General features: G+C 35.1%; 2 protein-coding genes across 16 annotated transcripts; one reads left to right on the plus strand and one right to left on the minus strand.

Moving 5' to 3' along the window:
- Window positions 1-9,449: 9,449 nt before the first annotated feature.
- On the plus strand, window positions 9,450-14,992 carry LOC112272647 (uncharacterized). 4 transcript variants are annotated; one of them, XM_024500615.3, is made up of 7 exons: window positions 9,450-9,703; window positions 10,456-11,006; window positions 11,427-12,446; window positions 13,003-13,116; window positions 13,320-13,466; window positions 13,614-13,751; window positions 14,123-14,992. In XM_024500615.3, exons 2-7 carry the CDS (start codon window positions 10,503-10,505, stop codon window positions 14,801-14,803), a joined length of 2,604 nt encoding a protein of 867 aa, XP_024356383.1. In that variant the 5' UTR covers window positions 9,450-9,703; window positions 10,456-10,502; the 3' UTR covers window positions 14,804-14,992. The 4 variants fall into 4 exon arrangements, with proteins under 4 accessions (XP_024356383.1, XP_073385132.1, XP_090100804.1 ...); XM_073529031.2 differs by having other exon boundaries at window positions 9,574-10,119; XM_090244678.1 differs by having other exon boundaries at window positions 9,579-9,909.
- A 1,050-nt stretch (window positions 14,993-16,042) lies between these two features.
- LOC112272672 (gamma-soluble NSF attachment protein) lies at window positions 16,043-21,212 on the minus strand. 12 transcript variants are annotated; one of them, XM_090244659.1, is made up of 10 exons: window positions 20,786-21,062; window positions 20,622-20,689; window positions 20,054-20,138; window positions 19,482-19,640; window positions 19,249-19,386; window positions 18,483-18,561; window positions 17,923-18,002; window positions 17,524-17,656; window positions 16,793-16,892; window positions 16,043-16,390 (listed from the first exon to the last, which is right to left on the minus strand). In XM_090244659.1, exons 1-9 carry the CDS (start codon window positions 20,890-20,892, stop codon window positions 16,794-16,796), a joined length of 948 nt encoding a protein of 315 aa, XP_090100785.1. In that variant the 5' UTR covers window positions 20,893-21,062; the 3' UTR covers window positions 16,043-16,390; window position 16,793. The 12 variants fall into 12 exon arrangements, 8 of the variants coding, with proteins under 8 accessions (XP_090100785.1, XP_090100784.1, XP_024356429.1 ...); XM_090244658.1 differs by having other exon boundaries at window positions 16,043-16,482; XR_016498555.1 differs by having other exon boundaries at window positions 19,489-19,650; window positions 20,622-21,127.
- Between the last annotated feature and the right edge of the window lie 273 nt (window positions 21,213-21,485).

Genomic DNA, 21,485 nt, shown 5'->3' on the forward strand with positions numbered 1-21,485 from the left:
ATTCCGTATCAAAATGACCTTGTTCCTCACAATTATTACACCATACATTAGGTCTCGTATTAGAAGGCTTATGTCGTTTTTCCTTATCTTTAGCCAAATTCACGGCCAATTCTTCCATCTTCTTTGTTAGATTTAATAACAAGGCTTCATTTGGATCTTTAACAATCGCATTTGTGAACAACTCCAATTGTTGATAGGTTGGCCATGTAAAATAAGGTGTCATCGTTATTAACGCTATTGCTTGGAGCAATGTAGCATTAATTGATTATTGTAACACAAACATTCTTCACATTGGAGGCAGCCATTTGTGGATAATTACTCATCGATACATTTCTCGGTTGTATTTGTTGGCTTCCTGAACTTGGAATCATCGTGGCCCCCAGTGTTAACAATTGGTCATAATGACATTCTTTCGATACCTTTGCTCATGCCAACGATGCCTCTACCGTAGCTGGTCGAGCCTCTTTGACAAACATTTTCAATTCTCGTGGATGCAAATCGTTGATTAATATCGACAATATAAATGCATCTGACATTTGATTATTTGACCATTTATGAAGTATATTTGCCATCCGGCCATAATAGGACTCTATTGATTCCTCCGCAAACATCCTGCTATTCATAAAACTTTCTTGAAGCTAATCTTCAAATCCAATTGGTCTAAAATGGGTTAGGAAGGCATTCCTCAATGCCTCCCAATTGGAAAATCTATCCACTAGTTGCCAAATATACCATTCAAAAGTTATATCTTTTAAAGTTACTAACAACCATCTCAATCAAATATCTTCAGTTCTACCATTATTAGCCACGTAGGCTATCAAGAATTGGAATAAATGGTGATCAGGATTAGAGCTCAGCCAACCACTAAAAGTAGGTAATGGTACCACACTTGTAGTTCAGTCTTCTATTGCTCCCATTTGTACTGCAATTGGTACTTCTGACACTCCTGCGGCCATTGGTGTTATCACTGGTCTCCTTGCTATTTGAATTTGAATTTTTCTTCCTTTGGTTTTACTTGGACCTACAAATCCTTTTTGTTGTTCCCGTAGGAAATTTCTTATACATAATTGCTCTTGTCTTTCTTTTGCTTGTCGATTAATTCTTTGATAATCCTCTTCTTTATGATTATCATTCATAATCTTTCATTCTTCCTAGCAAAATCAATACTGCCTTGAATTATAACTCATATATTTGTAATCCTAAAACTGATTCTTCTTATGTTCTCATTCAACATATAATTCCATCTCTCATATAATCAATTTCTAACATTTCATATTTTTATTATTTCCCCGACAGCGGTGCCAAAATGTTATTCTCGTTGTATTCAAGTTTAAATATACCAAAGCAATTAAACTAATAGAGGTGGATTTAAACATGGAAAAGACTGGTTATATGAATTAGGATCTGTTAGTATCACAATTGACTATACTCGAGCTATCTGAAATCAATTATCAAACTACAAAACACCAAGGCTTACTACTTCCATCTTAATTCAACACATAATCCATTCTACGACTATCAATTCAACAATACTTCTCTCAATCACAATTCTTCATAAGCAAATAATAAAAGCAAAGAAAACAAAGAGGTAGCACCAAGCTTACCTCAGCTTACGACTCTCACAGTCTGACTCTAGGCTTACGACTCTCAACCTCTTTATCCTACCCAAAAGATGATCCATTGGCCAGCGGATTCCGAAGGTTATGACTCTTTGAATTCTTAACCATTTAATCCACTAACAACCTATTGTTACCAACTAAACTGCCTAACCATAAGTCTAATTCTCAAGGTTGTCAATAACCAACTAGTAACTTACCACAAAATTTATTTACCTATTCTACAATTATCATCTTAATATAAGATTAGTCACAATATATGATTGCTAATATAAAACTAAATAAATAAATAAATAAAATGAGAGATGATAGCAAATCAAATACATTATAATTAAGAATACAAATCCTAAGATTGTTATATACAACAAGAATTCAACTATACTGTCAAATCTGATTTTCCTTTCTAAAAGCCTATGAATTGAAATGAACTAATATTTTTTCTTGTTTACTCCTAAATACAAGAACAAACTGATTTCCTGTTTGAATGTGAACCATGTCAATAATTACAATATCGAAAGGTGATCTCCGATAAAAAATTACTCTATAAGAAACAAAGAAACAGCTCCAAATTTGCAATCTTATTGTTCCGCCCAATCTGTCTAGTTGGATATCTTGCTGGTGCGGTAATACCACCAGGAACGTGTTTGGTAGAGGGCAAGTACGCCCATGTAAGGGTCAAACTCCACAATCAGTGTGGCAATCAGTGTGGAAATGCCGAAGGAACGCACTCCACTACTCTGAGTGTACTTTTGATGTAATCTGGCGATGAAGCGGGTGATGTATTCGATAGTCACAATGTCTTCTACTGTCAAACAATGGCTTTGGCACTCAATTTGAGCACGGTTGACGAGGACACAAGCATCGGCAGTGAGGCCTACAAAGGCGAGCAATACATGCTCATCTAACCTCAAGATCTTCCGCACGGTGCGGGCATCTTGCAACTTAGCAGTGGATTACTTCTGCCCGCCCTACACAATAGTGTCAGTGCCTTGCACCCTGACTGCTGCATTTTCCTTTCTCACAGCTTCCAGAGCATACTCTACACTTCTTTTGCGTCCTCTTTCCCCGCAGGTTGAAGGTGGTCGTTGCCTTACACACAAGAACCTCTGCACCGCCGCTCCGCCAACTCAAAAAAAATGTCAAAGAGAACTTGTATAATGCTGCACCTCCCCATAGTCAAATCTTCAAAAGGAAAGAAAAAAAAAAAAAAAAAAAAAAACAGACAGAACAATAGGAAGAATCCCCTGCGCATTCTTTGGTTCCCTGGACTCCACAATGATCACAAAAAAACAAGGTGCTACATTGCAGCATCTCAATGGAACGAGGAGCAATAAAAAAACAACCGCAGCCTCACATATACCAGCGAGGCGCTCCCGGGAACTTCAGAGCTCTCCCAATTCACAAATTACAAGAAAAAAAACAGAAGAGGGTTAAAATGCGCCCGAGGTCCATAACAATACCGGATTCCAACGGCCTCCTCCAAGATATCCAACCAGCATCCATCCGATTGGTAAAGATTCTTTCTAGTTTTTTCTTTTCTTTATAGTTTTCTTTTTTCTTCATCCTCTTCTTTTCTACTTTTTTTGTCTCTACTTACTCTCAATCCTTTTCTTTCCTATCCCATTATTAAACTTCTATTTCATTAGTTTAAAACTATCAAGGTGTTTTTTTTTTTTTTTTTTTTTTTTTGAGTTATTTTACATTAAGGATTCCACCTTAATTCTCTATCTAAATCACAACAATCAAAGACTACAAAAACCTAATTCTACAACTATCATTTAAGTCTCTATTTGTTTAAGAATTCCTACACTATTCACCATATATTATGATTATAAGTACAATAATTGTATTTTTTTGTATTAAATACAAAAGTGAGTTGATTTGGTGACTCATATACAACTTAATACAAGCACTTATCTTTAGACAAGGCGTGGTTGTACCAATGGTCCTTGCAAATAGTTATTGCTTAATATTGATACAAAGTCAAATTACTTTGTCATCAACTAGCTTTGGATTTGACTTTAACTTGCAAGTATCATTGAGGGAGCTCTCATGGACTTCAAATAGCTATTGTTGAGTCTATCTTTTGGCTAACTATGCTCTATGAAATATGATACATTCCATCCTTAATTTAATTCTATTCTAAACCTAGGCTTGGAGCTAATGCTCAATTTAGCCAATAATATATTATTTACCTACAAACTCAGTGGCATTTATAAATAAGCTTTTTTTAAGGCTACATAAGTCTTATCTTTGGTTGATGATCTCCCCATGCCTATGCATTCCTAAAGGCTGCTACTTGATTGGAATAGCTTCTAGGATCGACTTTAAGCTTAAACAATTTATCTTGTTTTGGTTGGCAATGCCTTCTATAAGCTAAAGCAGACCTAAGCATATTTTTTTTGCTTAGAGCTACAATTAGAGACGTCCAACCAAACCTTCTATATGCTTAAACATTTTGCTTTCACAAAACCATCTCAATACATAATCACATGCCAAATTTTATATTAAAATATCATAAAAATTCAAAAAAATGATATTTTATTTTTGCTAGTTGTTAAAATCAACTCCACATATTTTAAATATCATTCTATTTTTTTTATTTAAACTTCTTATAAAAATAATAATTATAAATTATATTTAATATATTTTAAGATTAATTTTTTATTTACTTATTGATATAAAACCATTCTATTCCAATCAAATTTTAACTAACTCTAAAAAAAATCCATTGATATTAAAAAAATCTTTAAAAAATTATATCCAAATTCTATTTAAATTCTAAATAAATTCCAAAAAATAATAATTAATCCTAAATATATTTAGTAAAAAAATGTAATTCTTATAAATTACTAGTTATATAATATTTTTACTATAATAATTGTACAATTTTAAACCTCTTAATTGATAGCAAGCATAAGAAATTAGAAAAGAATTTTAAATATCAATTGAGCCTGAAAAAAGTAATCTATTTAGATATTATATACCTTATTTTTTTAACCAAAATAAAAAATTAATAATTTTTATATCTTCTTGCACCATTTCTTTGAAAAAAAAAATTGCATAAATATTGGTATTTATATTTTTTTAATAATTCATTAATTTATACTATAATCTAATGAAAAAATTACTAAAAAATTTAAAAACTTATATTAAATTCCAAATTTCAAAGTTCCAATATCTTAAGCAACATAAATTATAATAATTTTTAATTTAACCATTTAATTAAGTCTAAGTTCATATCAAGTATTTAATACATCTATTTTTAAGTATCTTTAAAATTTTACTTTTAGATCTATTATAATACATAAAAAATTCTCAGAAGTATAAATATCTTTTTATTTCTCAAAGATAAAATAATCCAAATCCTATTTCAATCTTGCATAGCTCTTACAAAGTCATTATAAATGTAAATTACTTAAATTTAATAATCATAGAATCTTTTATAATTTTTTTTACTAATTTCATTAATCAATAAAAATTAAATCCTCCACATATTATTGGGGCATTGTTTTGTGCCTTGAATATTGGTTTTAATCATAATTCACAATTACCCTATTATGATATCAATCCCAAATATTTTTAGATAATGTTTATTGAAAACCACCTTTTACTTTTATCATATTATGATTATAATATTATTTTTACTAATCAATTTTTATTTGGCTTATTTTTAGATATATAAAAAAAATAGAGATTTTTTAAGAAAAATAATAATATAGACATTAGTTTTTTATTTTCTATTATCTTTAATTCATGATTCTTATAATGACTATATTATGGACATATATATTTATTTAGATTATAGGAGATAGATAGAAGTAAGTAAAAGTAATTCAATTTAATAATATATTATGAAAAAGTATCTTTGAAGCTTTAAATATGAAGATTTGATTTTATACATATATGTAGGTGTTTGATAGGTTGAAGACTTGGCTAGTAATTGTTGGGTATGTAGCATACATATAAGACACTCGCCTTACAAATTCAATAGATATTAGGGGTCCTCTAGAACATTGCCTAATAATTCTTAATTAAATAATATATAATGAAGTAAGAATAAAGCCTTCTTCACTCTTGTCAATTCTTTCTTTTTCTTTTTGTCTAATTTTAAGAGTCTCCAATTTTCTAGTCTTTGGCAATATTCATTTTAATTTCTTCTTAAAATATATATTTACATAGTTTCTTTTTAACATCTCTCTTTAATATACATGTCACTTATTTATTTATATTCTTTGAATTCTTATCCTTGATAAATTCACAAGAATGCACTTATAATATTAAAGCTTTGTCTTTTCTTCATTGGAAATAGATTATTCTATGCTCTTAATAGGACATAAGCATATTAAAAATAATAGATTATTAATGTTTCTTCAATGCATATATTTGGAGGTGGAAGACATGCAAATTGATACAATACATTTTACACTTCTTATTGAGGAAGAAAAGACTCAATATTATCAAGAAGGATTGTACTTACATTATGGTGAATTTAAACATACTACTAAATATTATCCAAAGAAGTGATACAACCACAATATAAAGAATAGGATTGTTAAAAAAGATAATATGTTAAAAAGTTTATTTAACTATAATAGGGATTGTGCTATTGAAATCTTATACTATACTAGCTAAAAGTCTTATTCTTGTCTTAGAATCTTTTTTTTAATTTATACTAGATATTTATTTATTACTTAAAAATTATAAAGGCCGAATTTATTTTTTAGATGAAGAGATTGTTAAAAGATATGTTATAAATTTAGTAAAAAAAACTAAATCCATCCATAAAGAAGTCATAGATGGTTTGTTTTTGTTGTTTGGAGATATTATTTTTAAGCTTTTGTCTTTTGGAAATATTATATTTCCTATATATGTAACAATAAATGGTTATAATAATTTATTAATATTTAATATTATTAGATCTTTTTTAATTTAGTTATTTTTAGTTTATTATTATTTTAAAAAAATTCTTAAAATAGATAATAATTTTTATAGTCTCAATATTTTTTATATTAATTAATAATTTTATCAATTGAGTAGAAATTCATAAGACTAATATAAAAAAATTCTTATTTGTAGATACAAGAACTCTTATAAATGCTACAAAATAAAGGTTATCTTTTGGTATTTATATTACACTTATTTTTAATGGTAAAAAGACTTTAAGCAACATTCTAAGGTAGTATCAAAATTATCAATACATATTTAATATATATATATTTTTCAGAGTATCATCCTATGATTGCTCTATTAACCTTCAAGAAAGAGCTCAACTGTCATTTGCACAAATCTATAGTTTATCATAAATTGAGTTGGCTAAATTTAATGATTACTTTCATAAATACTTGACCAAGAACCTCATATGCCATTCAAAATCTCTAGTAAGAGCAATTACCTTGTTTATGAAAAAAATAGATAAATTATAATGGATGTTTGTAGATTATTAAGGCTTCAATAAAAATACTATCAAAATTAGATATCTTGTACTTTTGATATAAGAATTTTTTGAATAATTGAATTAAGCCAAGATTTATACAAAGATAGACCTATGTAGAGTATTTAATCTGATAGATATCAAAGGAAAGAAATGAATAATAAACTAAATTTTGAATCTAGTATAAATATTTTGATTAAAATATTAAATTTTTGGACTCACTAATGTACTAGTTAATTTTCAACATCTTATAAATGATTTTTTAAAGAGTTTTTGGATAATTTTTTGTATATTATTTAAATGATATTTTAATCTACTATACAAATCTAATGTTATTTGAGATTTATATTTAATTATTAGATATTTATTAAGAATTTTTTTCATATTGTAACTTGACTTTTATGTTTGAATTGTAAAAACAAACTTGAATAGAATAAAAAAACTATAGTAGTATTTAAAGCCTCTAAAGATAATTTTTACTATTGCACCAATTTTATATTGTGTCAATTTATTAAAGATATTTTTTATGAAAATAGATGTACTAGAGTTTGCATTAGATGTAGTATTGTCACAAAGAGAAGAAGATAAAAAAAATTATTCTTTAGATTTTTATTTAAGAAATTTTTTAGTAGTTATGATGAAGTGCAAGATCAATTACAAAGGACTTGTTGTAATTATGGATTTATTTGAAGAATGGCATCACTATCTTAAAAGCGCTCCCAATGAAGTGATTCTTTATATAGATCACAAGAACCTTAAGTACTTTATATCAATACACAATGTGAATTATTACTATGCTTGTTGGAGTATGATTTTGTTGAAATTTGTATTTAATATCACATAACAACTAAGAAAATAACAAATTTCATCAAGCGCTTCTTCTTAACATTCTTATCTTATGCTCTCATGTTATAACACGGCCATTAGGTATATATATATATATATATATATATAATATTATAGAAGAGCTTAAATGAAAATATTGTTGTAAATTAACTTTAAAATATAAATAATAGATAAGGAGATAGTAAAAATTAATAAGTGCTAATGTTATTTTTTATTAAAAAAAAAGACTTCTATTTACTTTGTAGAAGTATAAATGAGGCAAATCAAAGTAGATAAGAAAAATAAATGATGTATACTTCTTTACAGATGAATCAAGAATAGTTTTTGGCAAAAATGAAGTTAAGAAATCAAAAATTGATATCCACAAAGGATCAATTATGAACCAAGGTTAAAATCTAATCCCAAGGCACAAATCTCCATAAACTTTTGATGTGTGATTTGTTTGAGAAAACAATCTACAACAATTGAAAGCAAACACTCTTTGCTAGCAAAATAGAAAAATGCAAATTGTAGATCTACAATAAATAATTCAATAGCTAAAGGATTATGACATCTATTTACATTGATAAGTAAATTTTCTCTAATACTTAATAAATTAATTTTAATTTGAAATGTCTTATAAATATTTAATGAATAAATTATTATTATTATTATTGTTATTATTATTATTTATTTTATACATAAAACTATTCAAAATTGAATTGTCTACATGTTTTCATTAAAATTTTTAAAATCAGTATATGTTTCTTTTTTTAAAGAAAAGATTGCTGGAAAATAATTCCAAATTTTCAAGTACAAATTAAATCCTAGTGTTTCAAGTTATGAACATCTTTAAATGTTTTCTTGGAAAGAATCAGTTTATATACAGAAAGGAAAAACAAAAAAAAAAAAAAAAAAAAAAAATGCAATATCATAATTACTATATGTTCAATCAAATTATTATATGTTAGCACCATGTTGTTGATTTTTGTTTTTTTAAATATTTTTTTAGTTTTTTTTAAGGATCAGCTAAAAAATTTAACACATGAGGTATACTCTTGAATAATAATTTATGAATTATTTAATTACATATTAAAGAATCAGTTTTTACACATTTCAAAGTATAGAATGATTACGTGAATAGATTGCACTAGGTTTTATGGATTTGAGAAATAAAATAACTGCATTAATATGTTATAAGTAAATAAGTGTTAAAAAGAAAGTAATTCTGTGTCGCAGTTCTAATGCATGGCAGATTTGTCACGACTCTCCTGCGATCTCCTTCCTTCCCGCACTTTGAAACCTGTGCTTCTGTGTCATGACCCACTCCCACAGAGTGGAGGAATGTGCTGAGGTGGACCAGGGGCTGTAGGCTGGGGCTGATGGGATCAGGAATGGATCGGTAATGCCCAACCTAGATGAAGCACACTGCTTTGTATGTACGTACATATTTATTTATGTATGTGGATGAGTATGTGTGATCATGCCGTCCGTCTTCCTTCTGGTGCAGCACATTCAGAGACGGGAAGAGGGCAAGCTCGGGGGAGGGGGAAGGAAGGGGAAGGGAACGGCAGGGTGGAGCATGCCCCAGGGGGAGGCGAGGATTGGGGGGAGGCAGTCAGAATTCAAATACCAGGTGGACGGCACCTGCTCTATCTAGGGTGCCCCCCCCCCCCCCGCCTCTTTGGTCAAGTATATGTCTCTCCTTACTTCCATCTCTACCTTGCCCTTTAGGGTTCGCTCCCGCATTGCTTCCAATTCTGTGCACTCTGCTGCTCCTCTTCCTCGCTACTCTAGCTGTTCTCCCCCCCTCCCTGCTTGTTTTCAGGTTCGTCTCTTCCCACTTTGTCCCACCTCTCATTCTCTTCTTTTCTGAAATGTTTCTACATCAAACTCCTAGCCTGTTTGCTCATTCACTGGACTTCGTGGGGCTGCGGCGCGGACAATCTTCGTTCTCTGCTACTTTGTATTGTGTGAGGCAGATTTACGCCCTTCGCACACAATATATTTTAGACTTGAATGGCGCTGGCAATTGTAGGTGCCATCCAGTGCAACGCCAGGTTGAGAATTGCATTTCGTTGCAATTTTGAGTGAGGTGTGGCCTATTGCAGTCTTGGGACGCGTGTTTGCCCATGATTTTGCACTCTATTGGAGCGATTTAGTGGGAAAGTTTGTCCTGAAGAGTTCGATGCATCTGGTGTGCAGTGTCTTTGATCGGTCGCAGGTAGGCGAATGTTCATGGAGGTATAATTAATGTGAAGAAGTAAGATCGTGATAAAAAAAAAGATATAAACTTTTTGACACGTACCATGCTGATTTGAATAGCTGTACGCGAGTATTTAATTTCATTTCTGCTTCTCACCTGCCTTGCTGATTTGCGGGTTTGAGATTTTTATTCTATATTTTTATTATATAATGACTTCTGGATTTATTCAAGAAGTCCTTGGCAAACAGAATAATGAATACTGTTTTGTAGAAGCGTGAGTGTAGAGCTTTTGTGAAAATGGTTCGACATTAGAAGTAGTTATACAATTTTTGTTTATTCGAGATGACTTTGACTGTTGAGAGCGATCTGTGCAGGGTGATGTGCTTAAATAGGTGATAGCGAGGCAACTAACGGGGCAGCCATGGTCGGCCGGATGTCCTTGCCCTCAGACGCGGACGATGACGCACAGAGACTGCAGAATTACCTGATGCAGTGTACGAGTCGTGACATAGCGGCCGCATGCCAAGCAGTGGAAGCGCAGCTGCAAACTGTGGGCGGTGAGCATGTGCGTGATTTTTATCGCCTTTGTTTCCCCGTAGTGCTGCGGAAGATTTTTGGTTTTGAGGACTCTAGTGCAGCCTCGCAGCCGGCTTCGTCAGCTGGAGGTTGGCTTGCACAGGCTTCTGTACCGGGAAATGAGGCAACTACACGAGCATTGATTTCTCTTTTATCACCGCGTGGGTCTCTGTTTTCATCTCTTCTGGCTGTGGACAAGGAGAATTTCGTGCGCTATGTTTTCCCAATGGAAAGGCTGCCAGAGTGGGTCAGGAATCTACTCTCACAGGAGAAAGGAGCTCATATTTTGTGCCAGGTTTCAGATCTGTTCAAGAGCCGCATCATGGAAGATGCGAATGGGTGCATGCAGGTGTGCTTTTATCCTTGTGTACTATTAGATTCAAGTAATGATTTGTTTGGGATGTCGTTGTGACGTGCGAGTCGAGAATCAAGTCGCTAGTAAATCCCAATTGGTTCGGAGTTTGCACAAGTGCATGGTCTAAGGTATACTTAATAAGTAATACAACTGACGAGTAGTCTTTAATCCTCGGTCTTCTTTGCTACTACACGTATGGGCTTAGTTGTGCTATAGGTCAAATTTAGGTTTGTTAGTCACCTTGCGGGGTTGGCTGTGTCACTTGCTGTACTTGATTGCTCTGCGTATCATTAAGGTTCTCTTTTATTCAAGCTCTTTTCGTTACTTCGCATCTTTATATCTTCAAGTTCCCATTTGCCTCACTTCACCACATCATCATGCTCTCTTAAAAGAACTAGGATGTGCATTTTACAGGTTCATTTGGATGTGTTTGAGTACTACATGTTTTGGTTTGCTTACTACGCGGTTTGTAAGGACCAAAATCAACGTCAAAGAGCAGCAGGAGGAAGGCGTACATCTCGCTCATCACGTTCATCCCAGTTTCGAATGCAACTCGGGAATTGGGCGTCATCCATCCCTCGCTTATCCCACTCCCCTCAAGCGGTAGAAGTTGGTGGTAGCCCCTACCTCCAGCTCTTGAAGCTTTATCTGAGCCATTTCGTCATCTTAAGTAGCCCAAACAGAGGATATCTTGGGCGAGAAATGCAGCTAGGTGATGTTGGAGGCGCAACTCATGGCGATATTCTCATCCATACTCTTATTGAATTTTGGCTTGTGGACGATGATCCTTCTCCTTTACCTTTGGCTATCAGGCAATCTCTGGGAATTCAGGCAGGAGGAGCAGCAGCCGTCTTGAGCTACATTCCTCCTGGAGCAGACTTGACTGACTCACTCAAAGTTCTTATTAAGTATCTAAATAGCAACTTGCGACTGTCCGTAGGCGAACATACGCTTGTCACTTCGTCGTCTCCTTTAATAGAATCTAGTCTAAACCTGCGAAGAAGGTTGTCTGAGAGTCCATCTGGACACTTCTCCTCTCCTCTTTCACTTGTACACTCCTCTGGAGCTTCTCAGTTTCCTTCAGCTTCCAATGCATATTTGCAGGCATTGCACAGGCCTCTGTATAGATTTCTACATCGGGCATTCCGGTTGTGGCCAATTGGGACATCTGTGAGAAAAATAGCTCAAGTTGTGGATGTATGGGTAGAATATCTAGAGCCATGGAACACTGGATTGGATGCAGCAAATGTTAGGGAGCAAGCACAGCTACAATGGCAAAAGGATGTTGGCCACATCGGAAGTAGGGATTTTGGACCGAGATTGTCTCCAAGTTTATCTTTTAAGAAGTCGGATGGAGGGTCTGGTATTGGTTTTACTGTTTCAAAGGCTTTAGATCGGAGGATTTCTGTGGAGTCCTTCTCCGAGCTTTGGCAGGTATAATTCTATCGTACTTCTACATGTTTTTATAAAATTTAAAAGATTTTGAAGGTTCAGATAACGGGAATACTAACCATATTTATTTGATTGATTTTCAAGTTAGTTGGTAATCTTTGCGGTTTTATTGCTTTTTTAGAGACTCATTTCCATTTTTATGGTACCTTATCTTTCTGGTGCAAGTAACAAGAGAATCTTTTTCTCCAGAAACTAAATTTAGGTGATTGTGAAAATTTGTCAGTCTTTTTTGAGGACGGGCTATATTCTAAGAAGAGGGATGTATTTTAGGATTACCCCTCTATATCCGCTTCCGCTACCTCTCAGTTTCGTTCGTACTGATAGAATATGTTTGTGAATGCTCAAAATGTTTTTCGATGTGCGTTCTTCTAAAATGTTCGAGTAGAAGTCGAGCAATGATGTATTGTAATCTCCAGGAAGATGAAGTTATGTAATTAAGTTGCTATGAATATATGCAACTTTTTTTGCGGAGGGAAATCGGTGTTACAACTTGTGGCGTCTCTATAACGATTCTAATCTGAGTAATGGCTGATTGCAGGGTTACGTGTTAGCTAACTACCACTTTTACACTTCTTTAGTGACAAACTTCTTAGAATTTGCGCTGAAGTTTGTGCATATGGACCCTGAAGCCATTTTCCAAATGGTTTACAAGGTAATGTTTCATTTTTCTATGTAAGATTTGTACTCCTCTCGATCATTCTCTGCACGCTGTAATATAGTTCAAATTTGAGATCTTTAGCTTTCTTCGTACTCTATTGTCTCTGTATGGAATCGGACTATTCTAAAGTAGTCCACTATGTTCGCAACCTTTTAGGGGAATATGCATATGTATTGAGAGAGATGTGATTGATTCAGGTACTTTCTGTTTTGGCAAAATCTAAGGAGTTGTTGGATCTGCTTCGCAAAGTTGATGTTGCATATGGAGGTCACATGTATGGTCGCACGAATCAGCGACATAATGTACTATTTGATCTAGCGCCCACCATCCAAGAGCAATTGCAGGTGATGCCTGTGTTTCTTTGAGTACTTATCGTTCTCATCGTATAGTTAACTTTATCAAGATGAGCTGAAGAAATGGAAGTGATCACAGGTATCGGTGATGTGCAAAGTTGTTGTGAATACTATTGAGACTGATCAATTGGTATATAGGACTGGGAAGAGGGCGCTGAGACGGATGAAGAGCAGGAACGTGGGGATGGGCTCATGCTACAATCACCACTCCGAAACAAACTTCCTCAATTGCGACTTTTTAGCATGAGTGACAATGGAGGCAATCGTCTTCTTCAGGTTCGCGCTTTCGAGATCATCTTTATAATTATAGTTTATTAACCCCTTAGCGTCCGTAAGGTCTACTTAAATTTTGTTGAATCCGCCTTTCTATTTTATTATTCTGGCTTGGATAAGGTAAACGGATAATATTTCTAATCTTTAAGACTACGTATGATCTTTAAGATCATGGGGTTGGACTTGAGGAAAACATGTTTTTATCTGTTAGGATTGCGGAAAACATTTACCGTTCTTTTCTGAGACGCTCAGATGTTGCTTGTTCTGGAAAGAGATACTTGATTTGTCCTCTAGATTTTTACTGCTGCTGTTCAGTGTTTCTGGATGAGGTGTAAATTTGACGTTATTAGAGGCATTGTTTATTGAATGGTCAGGCATTATTCATGCGAGCAGAGATTGAAATTCAGGCGTCGAGCGAAAAGCCACCATTGAGTGTTCATGCATTGGAATCTGTGAAAGAGGTTGCCCGAAAGATCTTTGATATGAATACCATGGAAAGTCCTTCAGTAATCTTTCAACCTGGTTATTGTCAATCTCCAATCGCGTCTCAACTAGAAAACTTAAATGGTCACGAAGCTGCATCTACCCGCAGCTTGGGGCTTCAGCGCCACTCTTGGCAGGATGTGAAGTACAAGGGAGACTGGATGAGACGGCCGATTGAAAGTACGGAGGTGGCCTTTCTTGCACGGGTGTTTGTGAGGATGTCAGATGCAATCAATAGGATACTAGGCCTGACAACGGACGCTGTAAAGATCGGCGAAACGCCTTCTGCAAGAGAAGGCGTAGAGGGAAATGCGGATCAATCTGAGCCTGAAGTTGTTCCTCCTAGCAGTAGTGAACAAAATGAGGTTACGCTCTCTGATGTGCTCAATTTTGTCAAGAACTTGCTCTGGCAAATTTTGTTAGTTCTTCAGTCAGAGGCTAGAGATAGAGGTTGGCGAGTAAATTTACGATTTCTAGCAGGAAAGAAGTTCTTGGTGCTCTGCATGTTGACACTTCTTTTCTGTTGGGCAGTGCGATCAATTACAAACTTTATCGCACTTTATTTTAGCTAATTAACATATGTTATTTAGGTATTTGTAATACCTGGTATCGAGAACCTGTTAAAGAATTTTCCGCACTTAATAGTGCCGATCTGCTCATACCCAATGGTTCATTGGAAAGAGCAACAATGGAGATGTGCAAGGGTGAAGAGCCTGTATATGAAGCCTTTTATGCAAAATAAAGGTGTGATTTTGGCGGCATCGATCTGTTAGCGTTTACTGTAGATTTTTAAATGCTGACACTTCAATATGTCAGATTTTACCATGTGAAAGACAATCCTTCATTTTAATGCATGTGTTTTTGTCTCAATACCTTCACTTTATTTCTGTCTTTTTCACGGATCACATGCTTCCAAAATTTACCTCAATGCTATAATTGGGTTACGAAATAGCAATTACAAATATGACGACTAAGTTAAGTTGAATATTAAGCATAAATTAATCATATAAAAAATATGTTTATATATATATATATATATATATATATATATATATTACAGAAAGTTCTTAATATTCTCAAATAAAAAATACTAGTAGAAACAGCGTCTCATTATGTAATTTTGGTGTCTGCGTTAAGCACGATAAATCAAAGAAACCATGATTTTATTTTATTTTAATACTTTTTCCAAAAATAAAATCGAAATACAATAGATATTATTAATACTTAATCGAAATAGACATATAAATTATTAATTTTTAACAATTTTTAGAATTTACTAAAAATTATTAAGCATTTGTCTTTGATATTAGTTACTATTTAAGTTTGAATTCATTCAATTACTGTATCACTAAATTATTTGTATTACGCACTTGACTTGCGTGTGATTTTCAATCACTTTTCGCCTGAAATCATTTAACTTAACGTAAAGACGTTTTAATGATATAATTCGTACTATTACAAGGCAATGACATTAATGTCTGCAATGTACTACATCACTGCTTAGGATGTAAAAATATATTTGACATCACAAATTTAATCATATAACGAAAATGAATTTAGTACAAATAATCAACTAAAAACAGCGTCATCGTGAAATTGTTACCTACCATAATCAATCTGAAGTAAATAACTATTCTAATTGAGCTCCAACTTAAAATACACTTAGTTATACAAAGATTTTATCACCGAGCCACATGAATTTGAACTTTTTAAAAATCTTAAGACTAATTCAGAAGTTCGGAAGGCATATGACATCACTTTCCATCAAGCTACAAAACTGAAGGCACATACCATTCTCCGACTCTTTGACCTCATTGTACACGCTTGAAATTTTATATCACAGAAATTCAATGAACTGCTCCTCGCAAAAAACATATAGGTATCCCAGTTCAAAAGAATAACTAAGCCGAGATGTAAATACGACCACAGCAAGTACATCAAAATATGTATTTCCTCAACATAAGAGGAAGATGCTACATTCTCTGGTTCGTGGAATTGGCTGTTACCAAGGTGCCCCGACACTTTTGATTTCAAAACTTGTAGTAACGAAAGATTTCGAGTGAATAAAGTGCATATCCAATCGACAGCCTTGCCGCACTGATACTGCTATTTGAAAGAAGTCTCCTTGATTCTGTGCTATTCTGGATTGGATATTTTTCCTTGAGGTATATCATGCATAATTAAATGGACGGTCAGAGAATAGGTCCTTACATTGATGTTGTAGAAAAAGCACGGTCTTCTTGAGGTCAAGCTATCACAAATGCAAGACTCGAGAAATACATTAGCAGACTTCAAACCATGCTGCAAAAGGGGACGCGACACTTCACAAAGATGTTTCACCAAAGAATGCTTTAAGAAGCTGATTAGGTTCTACACGAAGGAAAAATAAGTTTTTTAAAACTAGACAACGAAATTCTAATGGTACGATGATGGCACATTTCTTGTCACAATTAAATACTTGTTCGGTACAGTTGCACAATAAACCCAAAAGAACCACATCTCACGAACTACTGAAACCGGTGCTTGAAAATTTGCTTATGTTAGGGCTCGATGAAACTGACCTTATGTCAGATCCTCTTCATTCAACTCGTCATCACCTGGTTCCACGACACTTGCAGCTTTAACATCACCCTTTGGCAACTGCTTAGCCAACCTTACAATCTGCGAACGATACCCACAAAGATAGTTCAGGTTGTTAAAAACAACCGTACATACTAGTGAACGTATACTCAGGAATGTTATCCAAGACGCTATAAATTATAGCGGTTTACCAAGGGGATTCAGCCCAAACCCTCCCAATATTTGGAAGTTTGAGGTCATGTAATTGCAAATCTAAACCTAAGATTTAATCAGATAAATTTGACGAGGGAGTTTTTTCCTGTTTGAAAATCTGACAAATGTGTATACTGTTAACAGGTCATGCTACTGCGTTCATTTTCAGACATTTTATTTACTATACGTTTGAAAGGAGATTTTTTTTTTTTGTTGTTTTTTGTTTTTTTTTAATTCTAAATCTGAATTAATTTTACAAAAACATTTTAGAACAAACTGAATGAAATAAACGGTTTATTGCCTACTAACATGGATCCAGTCAATACTTACTTTATCATGATATATAACAAGACTGATTACTACTACCAGATATCGAGAACCGGTTGTACTAAGTTGAAACATCGAAATAGAAAAAAATAATAAAGTATTTATTGATAAACTTGTAAAAGTAAAGATTGTAGTGAATTAAGAGCAAATGAACAATGCTGCAATAAAGATTGGGGTTTGTCTAGTAGCTCACCGTGTGATCTAAATGAGTAATGATATGACTTGAGCTCACAACATGCCTTATTTCATCTGGGTTTCCCTCACAATATGCTGATAAAAGCTTTTCAGCAGTTTCGCTCTGGTCACTTCTGGAAAACGCATTAACCCTGTAGAAACCCCCCTACCCATCTCTAAATTGATCTCTGTACCGCGCATGAGATTTTTCAAAACTACCTAAGACATATGGAGTAGATCGTTTGTTTCTTTGAAATTGTGAGTTCTAATTATGGCCAGGAAGAATAAGCGAACACAAAAAGAATGAAATAGACTTACATAGAGTTTATAAAATGGAGAACTGAATTAGATAATTATAAAAAAAACATATAAAAAAAAAACACACTCTCCTCATAATTTGTGAAGACTGAAAACATACTGAGAACAATCGTTGTAGCACTGTTGTGCTTGCTTCAGATCTTCGTCATATAAGTGAACAATGACTGCACTAAGGTATGCCTGAATTCCTCACCACGAATTCGAGACGTCAGTTTCCATTAACAAATTTCCTGCAAGTAACAAACCTAACAATACCTCATCTCAAAACTGCTGACAGACTAAAATTATACCTCCAAGGTCTCAGATGTATAAATACACAAGCAGAGACTGTATGTTAGAACTAGAAGTGCGCTACAATTAAGTACCCAATAATCCAGATAATCCCCAAAAAGACTAAACTTGTGCCAAAAGTGCAAATACTAGTCTTTCATACACTACTCTACCCTCTTTTCAAACAAGGTATATTAAAGAAGTTGTTTCCTACAAATATCCTCAAGCAATTGACAGACTTCAAATACAACTCATTCAAGAACATTTACCATTAACTAAAAAGCATGAAGGGCATGACGCAAAGCATTAATCAATCCTCTATAGCATGTATGAAGGTTCATTATTATGAGATTAAGAATTGCATCTCTGGCATGTTAAGTAATTACTCACTTTGCACTGGCTCTGAGTGGCATGACATTTATCAGCTGACTGGCCCCATCTAACAAGCACTGCTGCCGCGTCTTTAAACCTTCACAATCAAAACATTCAGCATTTGATTCATTAACAAGGAAAACAAACATGAACCAGTTTTCACCCATCAAAAGAGTCGAGATCTAACCAAAAGAAACCCTCAATTTCATACAAAAAATTGTTCCTAAAACAATAGACAAAGTTAGATAACCGTCGTGCAAACAACCACCATACCAATAATATCTTCTCTAAAATTTATCAACTGATTTACAAAAGATGCCCCAGCTAAGATCGCCATCACAATTCGCTACCTCTAACAAAAGAGAGTGGACAAGCGATTCAAACGTACATTTGAAGCATGTGACCAAGCAACTACCCACCCATGCACACCAGACACAATATGATTATAATAAATCTATGTGTTATTATCTACATTGCTAGAAAAGAAAAAAAATCTGACATTCTCCTGTTCTTAGCACTGATATATCAACCATAACGTATTCTTGTAAGTTCCAATCATGTGAGCCCTAGCGTTGACATAATGTTGAAAGAGTGCTCGCAAAGACTGAGCGGGTAAAATTGCAAAATTAGACTGCACATTGAAGAATCAAATGCTCCGTTGGATAAGGCTGTCGAAAAATGGATGAGGCATCCAACAGATTGCGTGTTGCAAAAACCGTAGCATAATTCATAGGTAATACAGAATATTTCACATTTGATAAAATTGTTCATGTAATGCGAATACCTGTTGAGCTTGACGTAGAGATTGACTGCTGCGCGGTAATTATCGAAGGCCATCTGTTCGCGACCATCTTCCTCAAGCATCGCACAAGCATCCAAGTACATCCTGACTGCAATTTCCGACCTCTCATCTTCCACTGCCCTGCAGAGAACACTATGTAAGCTACCCAATCACGCTGAAAGTAATTCAGTAAACGTATAAGTTAGGATTGATCCAGTCAGAATGACGAAAGATACCGGGCACCTCTGCTAAGCACATCAGCACTTGGCTGTACTTTCCCGCAATGCAGAAAAAGCTCGCTAGCTCTTCTGTATGAATCAACGGCTTCATCAATAAGACCAAGCTCTTTAGCTAGTTGACCTGCCGACTCCATGTGCTTTCCTGCAGTCCACGGTCTGGCACAATCCAGCAGATTAAGGACAACCTTCCACAGAGACGGAATAAAAATAAGACTCTTGAGTTTAACAGGATGCTCTAAGACTTGATTTCTGCAGAAGAAGACCCTCAATTTTATTGTACCGACTGCAGCCTCCTACTACAGAAACCCTAAACCGAATTGATGATCGTTTCAAATAGAAACTCCTAAAGACTTGCAGCATCTGAAACTGGTAAACGACTGAAATTGAAACTGTGGCAATATAATTACACTTCTATACTTCAACTGGAAATGATGAACCCTTACATACATATCAAGAGCTTGCCTACCCGTAAGATTGTCTAAGGCAAGTTCAAGATCATTTCTCAATACAATACACTCCTCAATGTTCCGTGCTTTGCACTTTAAAGAATAACGTAAAGAGGAGGATACGATGATAGTCTTTCTTGACCTGTAGCAGCTTTTTCGTAGCATAACTTCGCTGTATCGGGTACTTTTGCCAACTTAAATGCAGTTGCTGTCACTCACATACGACGTACGCGCAATACGGAAATCAGGAAATTCATTTGGAATGAAGGACGTTAATACAAACAAGTGGCTTAAAACACAAATTATCCCCATTTTCTCTGGTTTCTGCAACAAGAATCGACAGCAGCTCATGCGAGCGGGAATTTATCGATCTTACGAGCTTCCATACGCAAATCTACAAGTCGTTGAAACCCCTTATAGCACAGAACATACATTCCGGTAGACCAATACGAAATGGTGGATGCAGATTTAAAATCTGACAGCATGAGGTTGTCGCAAATTTTACTCCACTATAACTTAATCTACATACAGTTCACCTCTAACTGAACGGAGGCGTAAGAGTAGTATACCAGATGAAGTGACGGATCAGGTATTCACTTCAGAGAAAAAGATGATGAAATACAAGAGTTCTATTAAAATCGGTCGTGATGAACAAGATTAGTAGTACATGAGAAGGAGGGAGAAGCAGAACCTGCTTGCTCGTATAGGGGTGTCGCGGCGACCCAGTCAGACGACCAATTGAAGAGGCTAAGTTTAGTCCTGCGAAAGCAGACAAGCGAGAATAACACGAAGTGAGTACAGGCAAGGGGAGAGGCAGGAAGAGGCAGAGGGGAAGGGCAGGGGTGAGGAAATCACAGCTTTTCGGCTTTGCGGAGGAGGTCATGGGCTTGGAGCAGGCGAGGATGTTGAGACGACAGCGCGGAGGAGGAGGAGGAGGCAGAGTGCTTAAGGGAGTCAGCCATGGTGCTAAGCAGGAGAGCGTGGAGAAGGCAAGCGAAACGCAAGAGATGGAGAAGGAGAGGAGCGAGCACGGAGGGAGAGGGGGGTGGAGCTGCATCAAGAGCAGGGCAGGGGCAGGGCAGGCCACTACACACAGTAGTAGACAGCACATCAGAGCACACAAGAAAAGGGTCGATACGCAAGTGCCCCGAGGAGGAGGAAGTTAGCGCCGCCTTAGAAGGGGAACCCGAAAGATCTCCAGCAAGAGCATTGGTCGGCACTGGCACGGGCGGGGGAAAAGTCGTATCACTCGGGAGTTCGTTTTCGCACAACGGGACGGGGCGTCATCTGAGATGGGGACTGCGCGCCACCAGTCCTTCCTTCCTTCTTTCCTTCCTTCGTGTCCCTGTGCCCTTCCTCATCGTGTGAGACTTTCCCCTTGTTGTGTTCTTGCCCCCCCTCCTCCACTGAAGGAGGCGGAGGAGGCAAGAAAACAATCCTTAACATTGTTCACCTTGCCCCTATTGTTGTTGTAGGTATGTTGTAAATTATGGGGTGTCATGGACAATTTTGTTGAACATTGTTCAAACTTTTGGATAGTTTTGAATTTTGAAGT

The sequence above is a fragment of the Physcomitrium patens genome, chromosome 19, assembly GCF_059467195.1.
Source record: "Physcomitrium patens ecotype Gransden chromosome 19, ASM5946719v1, whole genome shotgun sequence".
Classification (NCBI taxonomy): Eukaryota; Viridiplantae; Streptophyta; class Bryopsida; order Funariales; family Funariaceae; genus Physcomitrium; species Physcomitrium patens.